Below are 17,873 nucleotides of genomic sequence, written 5' to 3'. Positions count from 1 at the left end.
AGAATGAACAGGGTACTGCAAAGCACAAATTACTTTTGCTGTCAACAGCTCTGAGTCATTCAAGCGCTGTTTTGGACAAATTGCATAGGTTTAGGCAACATAAAGATGTTACTGAATAAAACACAATAGAATTGTGGAATAATTTAAAAATGATTTCGGGTGATTACAGCGTTATAAATGTTTTCTTTCTCCAAACGTCCTCGTGAACAATGAGCTCCAATCGTTCCCGCAGTCACTCACCGTCGGTGCGTTTGTCTGATGCGCAGCGCCTCCCAAACTGGTCCCTCACTTTGACAAATTCTTGGACGTGAGCGGGTCTCCTGAATGGCTTCTTGTTCATAAAGATGATGCCTTGAATATTTTAGAAGTTGAACAGCTCTGCCGCTCTCTGTATTTTCCCCCCACTGGTGGACTGTCAGTTTGGAAGACCACAATGGGACTTTGGTCATTTTGGGGGTTTTCTCTTTTGGCTTTGGTGTTGCTCTGCCCCTTTCACCCCAAGTTTGTGGCTCGCGCGGAAATAAGTTTTTCCACAAAACTCGACAGATTTTATCGACTGGATGTAACGCCACTTGACGCACGTGTGGCCAGAAAATCGGCGGAAATCAAAGTCTCACTGAAAATCGACAATAACACGAAAGTTTTTAGCGCGTTTGAAACAAATACGGCCGGGGCTTTGAAACGAAACCATGGCCAGCAAGTGTGGAATGAAACACAGAGTGGAAATGAGGCACCGATCGACATCAAAACAAACTATAGTCTCAACATACCCGATAAAAAGTATGATAACATTTTCGAGGACAAAGAAGGACGATTCAAAGCGAATATAATGTTAGAAAATACATTTTCTGCCGGAAGAAAGAAGGCAAAGAGGAGTGTGGGCGCACCATACAACGAAAACGTGGATAGGAGTATAAGTGGAGAAGCGTATTCAAGAGAGAGATTCGTGCAAACTGTCCAAGGTGTTTCCAGCGCAAGACCCGAGTACCGGCGCAGCGGGGAGGAAGCAAGAGTGCCAAACCCGAGACAGAACGAACCTCACCTGGACACTTCTACTTTTGCTCTGTCGGGAGACTCGGCACACAACCAGGCTATGGTGCACTGGTCCGGGCACAACAGCAGCGTAAGTTTCAGTTTTACAAAAATACACTTCATCATATTTTAAAGGTGTAAAGAACATAAAAATGCCCCTCACACCGGTGATATTTTAACTTTGTTTCTACCCTATATCGACGTTTTTATTATTCAACAGATGCGCATCAATCTGTCACATTTTTACGCACAGCTGATTCCGTGCGCACGAAAAGAATTCGTTCCTCCAAATAAATTCCACTCTAACAAAGCACTGAACTTGAAGCATTTGCTATTTTCTTTTTTTCTCTCTCTCTCTCTCTTTTTTTTTTACTATAATTATGTTTTCTTTTATTACCTATATAGAGATTATTAGTGTTTGCGCATTGCGCGCCTGTTTGCTTGGACGCCAGATGGATATAAGTGTGCACTTGGAGGATTCCCTCGTGCTTTTTTCAAACAGTAATGGAATCGGTTATCTCAACAAACTGTTCGCCACCTGAACTTTAAAATAACAGTTAACCCCTTAGGTAAATTTGATGTGACAGTGCCGTGGGAAGGTGCAGGCTGTTTGGCAGCAATCAAAACACATTAATAATTTATGAAATAATCAAGTAATGCCTTCCAGGAAGGTGTAGTAGCTACAATTAAAAAGGATTGTGTCCAACCTGGCCCTTTATGTGATGCTGATGAGACACTATCTGACCTTTTTGGCAAATTGAACATGCTTTTGTCACTGACATTTATTCACACTTAACTGATACTTGTTCAATTGCCCGTCTAAATACTGTATTGTAGTATGTTCAGTTCAACACGTCTTGATGGGACTATGCACAATTTAAATGGATGACAAGACATTGCAGTAAACATCCAGATTGCCCGCATCACAGTCACACACCCTTACAAACACACACATCCACATCCTCACAAACATGCACATAGACGCACAAATGCACACACACACCTACACCACAGCTAAATGCACATGCACTTTTTTTTTTTTTACCATAACAAAGACAAAGCCATGGAGATTTTATCTCTCTTTATATATCCACCATGCAAAAATGTTTTCAACTGGCAGCATTTATCAGGAACAAAGATCTTTAAACTACAAACAGCCTTGTTCAAAAGAAATGAGCTGCTCTGCATTTTTTACTTCAGGTAATTTAAGTCACCTTAGTCTGCTGGGCAAACGGGTGTGCGGCTGAAACATTAGTCTGAGACCACATCTAAAGATCCCTGTGTCCCAGAAAAAATGCAAATATTCACGTGTTATCCCAAAATGCAGACATATTTCACTGGGTGAATTATATCATTTTGCATGTTCCTGATAAGCGTGTTCTTATCTGGTGCCGTTTCTTTTGTGGTGTATGTCATAACATAAGGGGCATCACAGACTTTGGTCATTGAAGAAGGTCCTGAAATATAACTAATAATAATGTTGATTCATGGATTGCTATGTGAAATATGCTGCTGGTCTGAGATGTCTTCACCAACGATGGCCTTTGCTACTGCAGGACACTGTTCACTGGATTATCGCTGATGGGGTTGTCACTGCAGCCGTCAACATTTGAGATTTATACAGTCTGAACTCCTTTCCATGGTCCCAAAAGTACGACTGAAACAGTAGAGTTTAGATTGATGGCATTTTATGACTAGATGTTATAGCTCAGGCTATATTAGATGTAAATGACTGATAATAAATCCAATCTTACAGGGACATTTGAAGGAAAATTACTTCATTTCTGTGGTGTGGGGTAGTTCTATCAAATATTCACCTCAAGACATCGCCTGTGATCTGACCAAGATGTAAAATTCCACAGGGAGTAAAATGAAAAAGATGTAGAAGGTGATGGTGAAAACTCCAGCGGGGTATCCTCAGAGTTCAGATTTGATAAAGAATTTTATTGCATAAAACCCAAAATCTGTCCACAAATCAGTCTCTCAACTATTATTAGATTTCAGTGATTGTCTGAGACATCAAAGCCTAGAGTCATAGCTCTCTGGTCTCTGATTTTAAGAGAGATAACATTGATTGGAGTCGACCATGGGAATAAAACATGTACTAATTCCCTTTGAAATGAATGGTTCTTAGCTACATGCAGCATCGATTGGCTGTGCATGTTTCTTACTCCTTAAGACTGTGCTGAATGTGAATGGGGATGGTGATAAAAAGATTCATGATTTGTAATGATGTGTGCCATAAAAACAGAAAATAAACTAATTAAAAATACTAATAAATACACTTGGCTGTTGATGGTCCTATATGGCAAATCAATATTTCAGTCTTCTCCTCACATGGGTGTTCAAGCTGTGATATGACTATTGGTAATCTTTCTAAACAGCCATTGCACCACATCCTACACTCAAGGGATGCAGAGAGCCCCCTCTCTACCCCACTGAAGGCAAAAGTCTTAGTGTGCAAGCCAGCTGGTGATCATGGAGTTATTGGCAGCCAAATGATTTTAGTCTCCTGATTGACCAAGCTCCTCACAGATAGCTGACCAAACTAGGACACTGTGTCGAAGCTGCAGACAGTAATGAGTATCTTTATTGACTTCACTTCGTCTGAGCATTTGCTGCAGAAATTATACTGTGTGTCATTGTAAATAATGTAAATATATACCATGACAATAAGGAGCTGGTCATCTCCATGAAGCTACTGTTAAAAACTTGCTTTAGGACGGGCCATGCGCTTGTTGGACTTGTTAATCTCTTATTTTATTTATTTATTGATTTTTTTTGTTTCTTGTTAGGTGGCAAGACTCAGGTCAATCTGTCAGCTCTGTAACATCATCGTCCATTGCAGCGGCTGAGTGGGAATCAGACTGGCCTCCTGAGTCATGCTGTACGCATGCCTAACCAGAGAAAGGCCGTTATTGTTGCACATAATCTTATCAGTATAAATAGACAATAAAAAGGAGGAAATGGCATGGCCCTCCGGGACACCTGTGTTTAAAACTGGTTCATTAGATAGACAGCCATTCCATTTAACATGCCAAAGCTGGTTGCACGGGAGCTCCTTGATCCATAAAATCAAATGTAATGGGTTCCCAATTCACAGGGGAGTTTGACTGGAGTTTGGTGCTGTTACAGTATGATGAAAAGTGCATTAAAAAGCCGCCACTGGTGAGGTTCTCAGATAAAATAAAGAGGAAAGTTATAATGTGTCTTTTAAATTTTTCTCATAACTTGCAACATTTCACTTTCCTATTGCACACAAACAAGAGCAGTTTTCTGCTTTTGCAGTTCTAGTTTAGCACAAAATTCCTCTATTAAAAAAAAAAAAACCCCCATCATGATACTCAGTCAAAGAGACTGATAAAAGGCCTGTTTTTCATGAACTTTTCATCATCCTGCCCCCGATTGCTAGCTAAGGGGATTTTGATCCATTGAACGTTTGATGAAAATCAAAAGTGGTTGTTGTTCTCACATTTAAGTACAAATTATTTCCCTCCTGTGGTACACTTTGTATTATAATATTGGCAGCACTTCAATCTTTAATTTGTACTTAATATTTTCTTACAGTTATGTCTCTTTTTTCATGTTTTTCCTACTAATTGATTTTAACATAGATGGTATATTTAGAGTTTTAAAATGCACAAAAAAGAGAGAATAAAATTCAACATAAAAGAGTTTTTTGAACAGCCGTTTTTGTCCTTTACCTGCTTGTCCCTTGAGGTGTCAACACCACACGGCTGTTCATTAATCCAGCCCGTCTCAAGTCTTTAGGGGTGTGCTGTCCACTGATGTGATTGTAAGATGGTGATAGGAACTGCACCAGTCTTGTTGGCTGCGTAAAAAGAGACCAGTCTAGTTCCCACTGAAATACTGAGCCACTGGTTGTGACCAGAGCATGTGACGCAGTTACATGGTTACTATGGTTTATGGTTTACTCGTACTGATGGCACAGAGCTTCTAGTTTATTGGAGATTGTTGTTGTGGAGCTATAAATAAAAGGTAATTAGATCCAAGTCCAGCTATTTCCCATGGTATTAAGACCGGTTAATAATGCCACATTTATGAGCTATTGACCATATCCCATTTTCCTATGATGCCATCCTCTGCATTATTGCATAGAAAATGTGCTGCTGTGTTGTAAAAAAAATATTGTAAAAATGTTCCTAGAACTAGTGATTAAATGTGAGTAACACTTAGACTAACCGACTACTCTAAAAGAAGGAAAACATAATGGCAAAAAAAGGCAAAATTGAACACAATTTAATGCACCAGGTTAAAAATTGTCAAGAAAAAAACCCCTACATTATTTTCATTTAAGAATCTTTTTTTTTTTAAATCACATTAACCACATCTTATTTTCCTGTTGAGTGATGGCCACAACCACTTAGCAGTCATCTAGCTGACTTATTATACATCCCTAGATTTAATTTGTATTAACAAAGGGAATAAAACTCATTCCAGATAGGTAGGGAGCTGAAATGACACTGGATAGTATAAATCCAGAGAGACATCATGACATTTTGCAAGGTAAAACATATTTAATTTAGCATCTCTTAGTATACCTGCATCCAAGCACGTTGCCTGCCTGTGCAGAGGACTGCTTTGATGGCTTGAATCAAATTATCAGCATAGAAGTGCTGGTGCTACTGTTCAACCCAGCAAAAAACCATTGAAAACATACTGAAGATGACTTTGCCAAATTTCTAAACAATGTTAAAATGTGACCTCTAATCAACAGAAACATGTTCAGGAGGATAAACATGAATTCAAGTCCAGCAATAGACTGAAACAAATTACTTTTGATCTTTTACCTTTCAACCAACTTTAGACATAAAGGGTTCTGTTTTTAAAGACCATGACTGGCTTTTAGTCCAAATTTAGTCAAAAAAGCAATCTCCATGGACAACTTAGGCTTGGTGAGATAAATCCACAGTAATTATAAATGCAAAGCAACAACTCATAACAATTAGTGAAAGATAGCATTGAATTGCAGTGACAATGAAAAGATTTGCAGGAGTGTTATCATCTGTAAAAATGTTTTGTTGTTGTTTTTTCCCTTTTTAAATTTTTTTATTTTGGATAGCATATTTCTGTTACTGTTCTGTGTGGAGTTTGCATGTTCTTTCTGTGCCTGTGGCATTATCTTCAACTGTCCAGAGTTATAGGTTAATGCTGTTTAATGAGTGTATATGTAACTCTTTGTCTGCTGTGGCAGGCACATTAGCCAACAAAGCTATGTTAGCTAAAACAGCTATGTTACTTATGCTGTAGTCACACCATGGAAAACGGTGGTTGGATACTACGGCATGATCAAAATTATTGCCATCGTGTGTAATGAACGTGCAAGCTCATTATCTTTAAAATGGTTGCTTTAAACACAAAGGATTGGATCCGGATCACTTGCAGCTAGCTGCTGTTTTCAGAGTGATTTTGGTGTGTCAAGATGGTGCAATAAAAACAGCAATAAAATAGAGTCAGTCTGCAATCACTTGTGATAATATGGTGATTAATTGAGATAAATCAGGCAAAAATGATTCTTAAATTGTCCTCTGTTGCAAATTTGTTGTTGTCTGGATACTCAGAAATTCACATTAAACAGAAATTCACATTCACTACTTAGTAATTGCAGACCACTACTGTTTGGAGACTGGTCGCCCTCTACCAGGTAACTTGTGCAGTTGCCTTGCAATCAAAAGTGTTCTCTAGTTGCAAACAGCTTTGTTAGCTAATGTTAATGATAGATAATGGCTCTCAAGTAAAGATCAAGGCCTTTTTAAGACCTAACCATCCCCAAAGCTAAGTCAGAACATCTATGACTATGGCTGTGGTTTGAGCTCTGCCCTGCTCTATTAGAGGCAGATTGATATTTGGCACACCAAAAAAAAAAAAAAAACCCTCACCATTTCTCAGAGTTGGATGAGCAATTTTTAAACATTTCTGGAGAAAAAGGCAGCATTCCCATTGTTATTTTCTTTTGCCTCAGTTTTATTTTATAGCGCACAGGCTACAAGTCTCTACCTCTCTGTAGTAATAATTCATTGAAATCCCAGTTTTTACTCCACAAATGACATGAATGTGTGCCCCCTTTTTTTTCATGAATCATTTGTGCTCAGGGACCATAATGCATCACATCAACATATCCTCTCAGCACTTCCTCAGCACTTAGAATTTAAATTTGCCTCACAAAGTGCATTTTAAGCAGCAAATAAAGGCCTGCCATCAGTTGTATGTTCAAGCACACTGTCATTACTTGATTTGCCCCTCGCTCTCTCGTTATTTGTGTAAGACTAACACGTGCACACGTTTTATTTTTCAGCTTTAATCAAAGAGACAAAGCGGGTGCAGAATCATACTTGACAGGTTTGCATGTGATTAATTAGTTTTAATAACTGCAGTGAGGTAGATATAACTGTGATTAGGTTATAAAAGCAAATTTATGCATTTTCTGATTGGAGAAAATCATAAAATTGATATTCAGATTGGGAGACAAATTTATTAATTAACATAGAGACCGAGCTAACACAAACTGTGCCTTTTTAAAACTTTGTATGTCTAAAGGTCAAGGCTGATTTAGTCTTCAGTTTTATTCTTCGTGATATCACACAAAACAAGTTCGATCAAACTGTGTGTTGGGAATCGCTGGGATTTGCAGCAGCATATAACCAGAAGAAACACAGACGCTACTATCATGTTTAAAGATGACTGGGATTGCTCAGGTGGCACTCAGCTTAAATAATAGCTTGACTTGGCTGTTTACAGTGACAGGAATGTATTAGTTGCAGGAGGAAAATGTTTTTTCCCGATCAAGTGAGATGCAAAGGACCCAACCCTTGAGCGCCACACACACTGTGCAATCAATGGAGATGATGGAAAACTTCCAAACACAAAATGACACATTTAGAAAACAGAGTACTCTCTCAATTGGTATCCTGTAACAAATCATTTTAAATGATGCTTTGCTTTTGCTCAGAACAGAAAAAAAACAAACAAAAAAAACCTGACTTATTGTCAAATTTGAACGCTATATAAATGGGCAAATAAATATGGATCAAAATAATGGCAGAAATGGTGACAAGACTTGACAGGATCTACACATCATTTATGTGAGTTAATGATTGTATTTGAACACATTTGAACTGCCATCATTATAAATGTCTGCGAATGAGACTAAATTATTTTAACAGCTAAATAAAATCTAATTATATTCTAGCTTTACTATGGTGATCATTTCACATCCTTTGAAGCCAAAGCAAACAACTTGTAAGCCCTGATTTCATACGATGATTTTGACACACACTTATAATTAAACAGTGCTGTTCAGAATGTTTAAATGACCATCTTTGATTTATAATCCTATCAATTTCTGTCTTTTTTGCTTCTTTTAATGGCTCAATTTGCCGCCCAGAAGTAATGGAAATTTTATTATATTGGTTGTATGTAGCTCTACTCTTGCTGCAGCAGCAAGAAAAGTAGTTGAGAATGTAACAATAGGTCTTTGGTTTGAATTGGCTAGCTCAGGCTTTTCTGTGTGGAGTTTGCATGCTCTCTCTGTGCCTGTGGCATTGTCTCCAACAGTCCAGAGATATGCATTATAGGTTAACTGGAGATTCTAAATTGGCCATAGATGTGTGGCTGAAGGCTGTTGTGTTGTGGTGAAATTATGGCTCACCGTTGGTAGCACATTTGCAGTCTGCTGGTAACTGTGGACTGCCCAGCTACCTGCAGAGAACATCTATACTCAGATGGAGGCAGAATCAAGCCTGTGGGCTACTCTTGGTTGTGGTGTTTTTTTTGGTCCATCAGCCAGCCACAGAGAAGAGCAAAGTTATCATATAGAAAGAGCTGAAGTGAAGCATTGTGTTAAAAGCAGTAAAAAAAAAAAAAAAAAAAAAAAAAAAAAGAGCTGCTCACTGCAGCTGCTGTCTGTAGTTTTCATACTGTATTTTTTGATCTTTGATTGGGATTTTGGCACTTCTCTCCTTCTTGCTGAACTACACCGTGATTCCTGTCAAATCATAAACTTTCAACAAATGCACAGTGGCATCCACATTCAGCAAAGTGCACTTGGGATTCTGGAGGACTGAAGGGGAGCACATTTGCATTGGCTGAAAACCTTTCTCTATAGTCTCTCTGTAGGCAAATACCTCAGCAAATGGACACAATCACAGTACTGTAAATTAGGCATTATTCCTGCAACAAACTAACTCTTCTATGACAACCCCCTGTAACCCTGTATATGAGGAAGAAAATGATTGGATGGATGCATTTATACATGGCCAACATAATACGCAAAACCGCCACTATGAGCCTTGTTGAACCTTATGTTTATTTATAAATTGGCAGTGTGCTTTGAAACAGAAGTAATACACATCACATGGTTTTAGTCACCAGCATGAGAAGAACTGTTAACCTTTCTGGCAGTTCACAAAATGTTGACACTTTGAAATTACAATACATTGACCACACAATTCATTCTTTTCTTACAATGTACAAAATATGTACAAAATATCTACATGTTGCAATCAAAGCATGCTAAAACCTTTGCGTGGTGATAAACACGCAGCGCCTTGTTAGTTTTGATGTTAGGAGAAATGCTGTTCTTGGACTTTAGTTTTAGAAAAGTCACCAGTGATTTGAATATCTCACTTGTTTACTCTGTTAACAGTTATCAGAGACTATGGCTATGATTAGGGGGTTTCAAAGTGTTTGTATTGTCTATCAGAAAAGCCCAGTCTCTGGTGTCTAAGTCCTGCGCTTTGAACATCCAGATTCACGAGCCAATTCTAAAAAGAAATTGTTGTAAAACACCCGAAGTTTTCTCTACGGAAGAAACGGTTTTGGCTTGCCTCGAGTGTTACACTCCACGACTGAATATGGATGAAATTTTTAAAAAAGAGCAACTGGTTGATCTTTTGTTTTATTAACATAATTATTCTCAAATGAACTGGAAACAACATTTGGCGCTGAAACCCACCGAGCTCATCCCCCCTGTCAGTCTTTATCATAACGATGAGGAGAAGGGGCTGATTTGCTCGACTGTATTTACAACTTTTTGTCAGGGTAAATATAACCCAAATTAACACAAGATATTTACAACTAAACAGCTCAGACTATATTTGTACTGTACTGTATTACAAGCACTTCAGTACAGTATTTGTACAGGCAAAAAAAAAAATAGGAAAGAAGAAAAAGAGGAACATAGCACATTACTTTCTGGAAAATAACTTTCCTATCAAACATGATCTTGGCAGGACTTTATTCCTTAAAAAGTATAATTGGCAAAGAAAACGCGTAGTGTATACATGTAATTTTTATTAAAACTAATGTTTACCAGTTTACTCTCTTTGCATTATGAAAAAATCAAATAAGCAAGAGGGGAAGAAAGACAAAATTATATGTGGGACACATTTAGCTCACGAGCTGAGTCTCAGCACTTTTGGCAGTGAAGGGGGTCATTTTAGGTGGAGGGCTTCTCTCTTCCAAAATCTCAATTTGGACTAACTACCGCCTTTGGCTCTAGCTCAGACCCCTCCAGGCAGAAGCTGAGCCATTAGGAGCCAAAGCTGTGAAAGAACAGAAGACACTGGAAGAAATGCCTAGATGGCATTAGACTGTACAAAGTTCTCCAAAATGAAAATAGTAGTTTTGATTTTGGGGGAACTTTTCATTTAGTACTACTTTTTATATTTCCATATTTCATCTAATAATAATAATAATTGTCAGAGTTGGTTGTTTTCTGTGGCTTAATGAATGAGACGATAATGCACCGACAACATCCAACTGTACCTTCAATCTATGAACTCTAAATCTGAGCAATCAAGAGAAGCACAGTGCCAAAACACTGTAAGAGGAAAATGCAAATATTGTTTGGTTTTTTTTTTTTGGTAGGGGGGGGTGGCTGGCTCTCTACACCACTTACAATGCATCAAATTAATTTTAGATTGCATGGGATGTGACTAAAACTTTGTTAAACGTGTTAAAACATTTAAATGACTTCTAAAATTGCCATCAAATCTGTCCTTGAATGCTGTGTTCCTTGTTTTCCACCTTTTTAGAGGAAGCCACAGTGCATTGTGGCATAACGACATCAAACATAAGGAAGAAAAAAACATGGCAGTTTATATTTTCATATCTAGTCCATTAAACGTATTTCAATGACTTCTTACCCCAAACTTTCTTTAAAAAAAGATTGAAGCAGATCTATCACAATCTTTTATCTTATTAAGGACAAACAGCACAGTTTATTGTGTATTGTTGTTAGCAAGAAAAAAAAGTACAACATGTTCACAAAATCTCCTCACAATAGAGCTGCATTGAAGTGAAACCCTTTTATATTCTGCCCATTTCATTCATTTCCCCCTTCTTAATGGACTGAATTGATTGGTGAAACCTCTCAAGCTCGAAGCATCAGGGTTACATGACCAAAGCTCAAAAGTCTAGTGGATAAGCAAACATAGAAACAGCAGAATAATGCGCAAGGGACATTTTGCGGGGGTTTACTTGATGAAAGCATCATCCCCTGGAGTATGTTTTCACCCACAAAAGTACAAACAATCAATTTGGTGCACAGATAAGATGAGGACAGAGTAAGGCCTCTCTTGGACCTCACAATTTTTCTTGAAAGACATTTGTCTCTACTAAGTGCTCTACTTTGGAGACGTCCTCCCAGAGCCACAATCAAGATGTTGTGTTTTTCCTTCCCTCCACCCACTTGCAGTGCATCTTGATTTTGCCCTCATTGCTGTCAAGCCTTAAAGAAATTTATGCAAATTTGCAACCAATACTGTATTTCTTTTCTCTGCAGGTGTTTGCATCAGATAATTTCTAATGGATGCATGAATATATTAATCTTTAATCTTATGCCAAAAAAAAGGGAAAACATTTTATGACTACTTTGTTGAATCTGTTGTGGAACAAAAGAGATGAGCTCATTTTGATACACGGATCACTTACTACAACTACACTGGTAGTCCCATTTGGCTCAACAAAAGACACAAAACAGCAATATTTTTTCTTGTGCTTTGATGGAGATCTTTTCCCCCCCACAAATCACAGGAGATGAAAATTAAAAGCGATAGTCTGCAGCAAACCTGAAATGTGCTCAGTGTAGGTAGGAGATCAAGGATATTAATTAGGTAGTTGACTTAAAGAAAGCAGTCTTTGTCAAATTACTCAAATTACTCTTTGTTGCCCTTGGCTTTTGTCTTTATTTCCTTAATGAAGTTGAGAATCTAATGAGCTTAACAACAAATGAAACAGGCTTTATTTTTATGTCTTCAAGATTGCATTTGTCTGAACAGGAATGGAGTGAAGTTAGGTAGAGCGGCGAGTTCCAGCTTGCTGTTTTCACCAGTTTTTGGTGTTTGATAATAGCCTGAATGCATTAGGGGGTCTCTGTGGATCAGCAATATTGGTTAGATATGGCTCACCCCAAGGTGTTGTACATTTTTTACCTCTTTCAAACCACTTCCTTTGCTTCTTATTTGAAAGAGCATAGAGAGTACCTGTGGATGGGGTGACACAGGTATGAAATTATGTAAATTCTGAATGGGATTTTGTAAAAGCTAGGCATAGCTTACCCAGGCTCCATTTGCAGAAATAATAGAATAGAACAGACTAGAATAGAATACAGTAGAGTAACCTTATTGTTCACATCAGTGGAAAATTGTTTTTGGTTCTCTAAGTCACAAATCAATTTATAATTAAGAAAAATACTGATAATTATCAGCACACTTTCGTACATATATAGTACATACATAAAACTTCAATATAACTGAAATACACTGCAGTATCTTGTTGTTCAGTATACTAATTGCATTTGGCACAAATGATTCCCTTATAAAGCATTTTACTAGCTCGAGGCTTCCTAAAAAGTCGACCTGAGGGCATCAGTTCAAAATCAGAATGACGAGGGTGTTCTCAGTCAGCAACAATAGATCAGGCTTTTCATTATGATACAGCTTATCTTCTATTTGTTGTCAACCAGTGATTTTTTTCAGCAGTTCTCACCTTTCTTGGATTTCTCTCTTTGCATGTCGTCTATTTTACTGCAGTAACCTTTCTGCTATGGCTTGAATGATCCAGAATTTTTGGGACCAGCACCACCTGGTTCAAACAACTACAACATGAGACTTAAAACTACAACGATACTAATAAATTTTTAGCATAAAGGCATATATCTATCTATTTGCTTGTGAAAAAGCTAAGCACTAACTGTTTCTATCTGTTGCTTGCTGCTGAGCTGCTGTGCAGGAGTGTGTTGGAGGTTTTTCACTGTAAACAGCTGCCCACTGCTGCCAAAAACAGTGCTTTGAGAGCTGTGAAACAAAACAGAAAAGTTGCGTGGTGTTGGACACTGAGCTGAAACTTGTTATAAACCTCTATGTGTTGTTGTTCTATGAAAATATTCTTCCCTTGCTCAAAAAAAATCACCTAAAACACATATCGGAACTTAATGAATGAAATATTTAAGTTGAAAATCTTCAATGACGCACACTTTGTTGAGAACAAAATAAGGTAAAAATGGTGAGTAAAAGCCAAATCAGGAAGTCAAATGAAATCATGGCTCTTGACATTGTAGGGTAAAATATTACATAGAAATAGAGAAACCCGATTATTCCCTATGACAAGCACTTTGTGTCAGTGTGGGGGAAAAAATCCAGTTTTAACAGGAAGAAACCTCAGGCAGAGCAAAGCTCAGCGAGGGCAGCCATCTGCCTCGACCGGTTGGACTGAGGCGAAAGAGAAAAGTGAAAAAATGAGTGAAAAAAAAAAGAAAAAAATCGCCAAACTCTCCAACGGTGACGTCATTTCTAAATGACCTCAAACCCAGTCTGACGCTTCTCAAGTCTGCACTGTCATATTACTTATTACAGCTGGACACATGAAAAGCTCTTAGAGAAGACTGTACACATGTACATGCCAGTTAAGGCAAGGCTTGTCAGATTATGTCTTACTCAGTCACTTGATGGATTCAAAAACCACTTTTACTCTTTTGGGAGATCACAAAACTGACCTCCAGACAGCTGTCAGAGAGAGGTGGCATATTTTGGTTTTAAAATAAAATATCTAATGAATGAAAATAATTCCATTAGTGTTGAAATATTCCAGTGAGTTGTTAGACGTTTGTGGCTCAGATAGACAGGGGTCACTCCCAGGAGATGGCTCGCTCACTGTATGAATGTTTACCCTGCAGTACAATATACAAAGCTTATGTGTATTCATGAAAATGTAAATGTGTATCATTGTAGCAGTGAACTTTGCAGAGGCTAAAGGTAAGTAACAAAATAGAGATATGTCAGTGCTTCGCTGAGCATCAGCCGCTAGCTGAGTTATTACAATGAGCCTTACATCACTCACTGGTATCAACTTTGGGGGTCCCTTGGAAATTAATTTAGCTCCTTGTTGTCCCCTCTGGTTATGTTCAAAAACAGCACCAGATCCACATGAAAGTGGATTCATTTCTCGCATTTCTAAAGATTGTTTCTTCTTCCCGCGATGTGTTACTCCTGAGCAGAAAAAAAACAGTCTGGAGGTGTGATGTTTAGAGTAAGGGTTCCTTTGCTTCCCTTGACTACCCAATTAGGCAGAAACAATATTTGAGGGGTGCCAGCCTAATTATGCTTTACTGGGGGCTGAATAAGCAACAGGTTCCATTTGAAGCTTGGTGCTAGAAATCACGAAATAACTGTGCTGATGTGCAGCAACAGTCTATTTTATTTTATTAATAGCCATTTTTCAGTACAGTACACAGAGATGATTCATACCTAAATTGCGAGTTGTGTAGAAAATATTCTGCCCACCAACTATGTTGAGATGCCTCTCATGTCCCACTGAAGCACATTCAAATTTGACCATTTCTCTTAAAAAAAAAAGTCGGATTGATATGGAATTTGTAGAGACATGATTCAGTCCACAGGCTGTCATTGCATATGCTGTCTGGCCTGCACAGTTGTGCAAGTTGAATGCGTAGGCAGGGTTTTTCCTGAGCAGAGAAAATTTTGGTGGCCTCCAAAGATGCATTATTTGAATTGCGGGCAATGAACTTTTGATCTTGTTGCATTTGAAATGTTTGCTTCGAAGATGAGGACCAGGTCTGTGAACACTCGCAGTAAATTGCTGTCTTCGAACCTATTTTGATGCAGGCAATAATGTGGTAGGACAGAGTCAGTCTGCTATCAGTCTGCTTTAAGTTTGAGATTGAATGTGGTTAAGTTGGGAGTGTTAAGTCTGTTGCCATCTACAGACACAGATATTGACATTCACAGACACTCCTCACATTCAGGCTCCAGCAAGAACCTCATAGTTGTGAAACTTCAGAAATCGCTCCACAAATAGTGACATAGTTGCTGCAGGATGGCTGCAGGATCAGCAAAAATTACAAAGACACTCAGCAACCTTGCTTTTATGTAGGAATATAAACAAAAAATATCTAAACAATCGACTCAAGTAGTTAGTTGAATTGAGTGCTCCATTGCAAAGAGATGCTTGGCAGACGAGTTGAGCTTATCGGTGCATTACTAAGATTGATTGCAACATGTGAGCTATTTCCAAGCCTTCACTAATCTGTCTGAAAGTCATTGCAGTACGTCTGAGTCAGGCCATGATCGTCAACTTGTAATCAAAAACGGTCACCCAACCCAGAGGTTGACGGTGTTGCACGCTCAACCTCTGGGCAAACAGCTGGCTGCTACTACATGCAATCGGCTTCTGACAGCAAAAAAACTGAACGAAATCACAAAGTAACCCACTGATTTTTCCAAGTCGAAAGGAGGTTTCTGACCTATTTCTATTTTAGTGTGACTAAACCATTAGCCAGGAAAAACTCTGGTAGATCTGTTCGCTGGTAAGTCTTTTGAATTAAGCTAAAAAAAATAAAATAATCACAATTAAATTATGGCTTTTAACACTTGTTGCCATGGAGGCTGTTTATTCAGCCATCTAAGAGTTAAAATCTTTGGCAAAAACGACCTGTCTGTGTGTGCCTTTTAATGTTTTCTTTTTCCTCTGTCGCCAAATGAAAAATGCTGGATTTAAAAGAAAAAAAAAGAAAGAAAGTAATTAGAGAGTCTGTTCTATAAGGAAGAAAGAAACAAATGAGGTGAGATTGAACGAATCAAAGAAAGAAAAGAGGAAGCAAAGAAGGAAAAGACAGCGACAAGAATAGAATGTTAGGATAAAAGGATGACTAAACCCAACTCCTCGGAGGGTGAGAGCCAATCTGAAAAATGATTGGTTGACTTTCCCGGGGCAAAGCTCTCTTTGCTCACATCAATAAAACATAAACATGAATAAATGCACTGCTTTTGGCCTTCCAGGGTCCTTACTTAATTTCATGTATGCAAGTGAGCGATGATATGCATGGAGAATTGTATTTACCTAGAAGGCTCAAAATAATTCTGGAAGCCATTTTGTGTTTGTTTGTTCCTGGTATTTACATAAATGCAAGGCTGCACCACAAACTCTCAGAGTTTCGTGTTTAATGCACCTTCATTCTCATACTTTAAGTCACACATCTGGTGTGCAAGTCATGTGCTGTCCCTACTGGTCTCGGCATTTGCATGTATAGTAGTTGCTCCCTATTGACTTGAGTCACAGATGCACAGCCTATCAATAACGCTGAAGATGTGGGAACATGCAGTCTACAGTGATGTACTCTTGATGTATCCACTTAGGGACAAATCATCCAAACAGTCAGCTGCCTCACTAGTCTGTTGGTCCCTGAGGTAGATCTTCACTGACCCATTTCAGTGGGTCAGCTTTTGTTAATGAGCCAACCACACAAACACGTTGACAACAGTTAAGGGAGAGCTCCTAATGGCAATTACAGCTTGGTGCAGAGAGGCTTTTCGTTATCAAGTTTTGCCATTTGGGGCTATTTTTTTCAAGGTTATTTTACATCATCAGCTACATTTATGTACATTTGGTTCATTTGGAATTCACGTGCAAAACAGCAGAAATGATTGAAACCCACGAAACTGTGAACATCTAATCGTTGTTCACTCGATTAGTTTGCTGTGCCGGATGTTTGAATGCCGGTGGTTAAGAATGAACTGCTCTAGTTCTGACACTGATAAAATCAAATCCAGATTCAATTTACCTCGTAGTATTTATAATATCCCGTGACACAGATTCATTGTTGTTAGCAAAAGAGAACTGAAGAGACAAACGATCAACAGTTTGGCTCAGTTTTTCCTCTTGTATCTATTTTTCAAAGCAGGCAATTAGGACTAACATCACAGCCATTTAACTAAGTCTGCGCTCCAAATTGATTCTGACTCCAGCGTTGGACCTTGCAGACATGGTGCATTTAGTTATGCAAATGCTTATCTCACTGTGTGATTGGTTAATTAACCTGCAATGCAGATAGTCCCAGCCATGCACAGTGGCCATTTGATGGCTAAATTGTGGGTCAATTGGGTTTTTAACATTTTCAAAGCAGACTTAGATACGTGTCATTGTTCCTCTGAGTCTTGTGTGGCTTTTTATGGTTTAATGAGTCGTTCCATGGGTCCCATAAGGTTAATACGTTTAAACTCACTGTAATTGAGCTTTTGACCTATCTTTCATGGCTTTTTTTAAAATAAAATCACAATATTATGTCATCTTTCTAGTCTTTGATTGTAATTATCTACCATTCCTTCTCCCACAATTCATACAGCACCCCAAGCTCTCTACCCTACCCCTCTTTCTATCCTGAGTTATGAGCATCCCCACGGGAAGTCATTTATAATGCCATTGGAGTGACAATAATGCGTTTGCACACCATTTCACTCTGCCCTCTGTGCCTTGACAGGCTTTTATGGGCCGCATTTTTGTTTCCCCAGAAACACATTGTCCAA

The 17,873-nt window shown here is 38.4% G+C and overlaps 1 protein-coding gene across 2 annotated transcripts in view; it reads left to right on the top strand.

Annotated features, from left to right (window-relative positions):
- Positions 1 to 307: 307 nt before the first annotated feature.
- sorcs3b (sortilin related VPS10 domain containing receptor 3b) overlaps positions 308 to 17,873 on the top strand; it is a 52,824-nt gene continuing 35,258 nt past the window's right edge. For both annotated transcript variants that reach the window (XM_063491304.1, XM_063491303.1), the window contains exon 1: positions 308 to 1,123. In XM_063491304.1, the coding sequence (XP_063347374.1) occupies positions 434 to 1,123 (690 nt within the window). In that variant the 5' untranslated portion in view covers positions 308 to 433. The remainder of the gene's footprint in view (positions 1,124 to 17,873) is intronic.

This window comes from Pelmatolapia mariae, linkage group LG13 (assembly GCF_036321145.2).
Source record: "Pelmatolapia mariae isolate MD_Pm_ZW linkage group LG13, Pm_UMD_F_2, whole genome shotgun sequence".
Taxonomy (NCBI): domain Eukaryota; kingdom Metazoa; phylum Chordata; class Actinopteri; order Cichliformes; family Cichlidae; genus Pelmatolapia; species Pelmatolapia mariae.
This window is presented reverse-complemented; position numbering and strand designations above follow the sequence as displayed.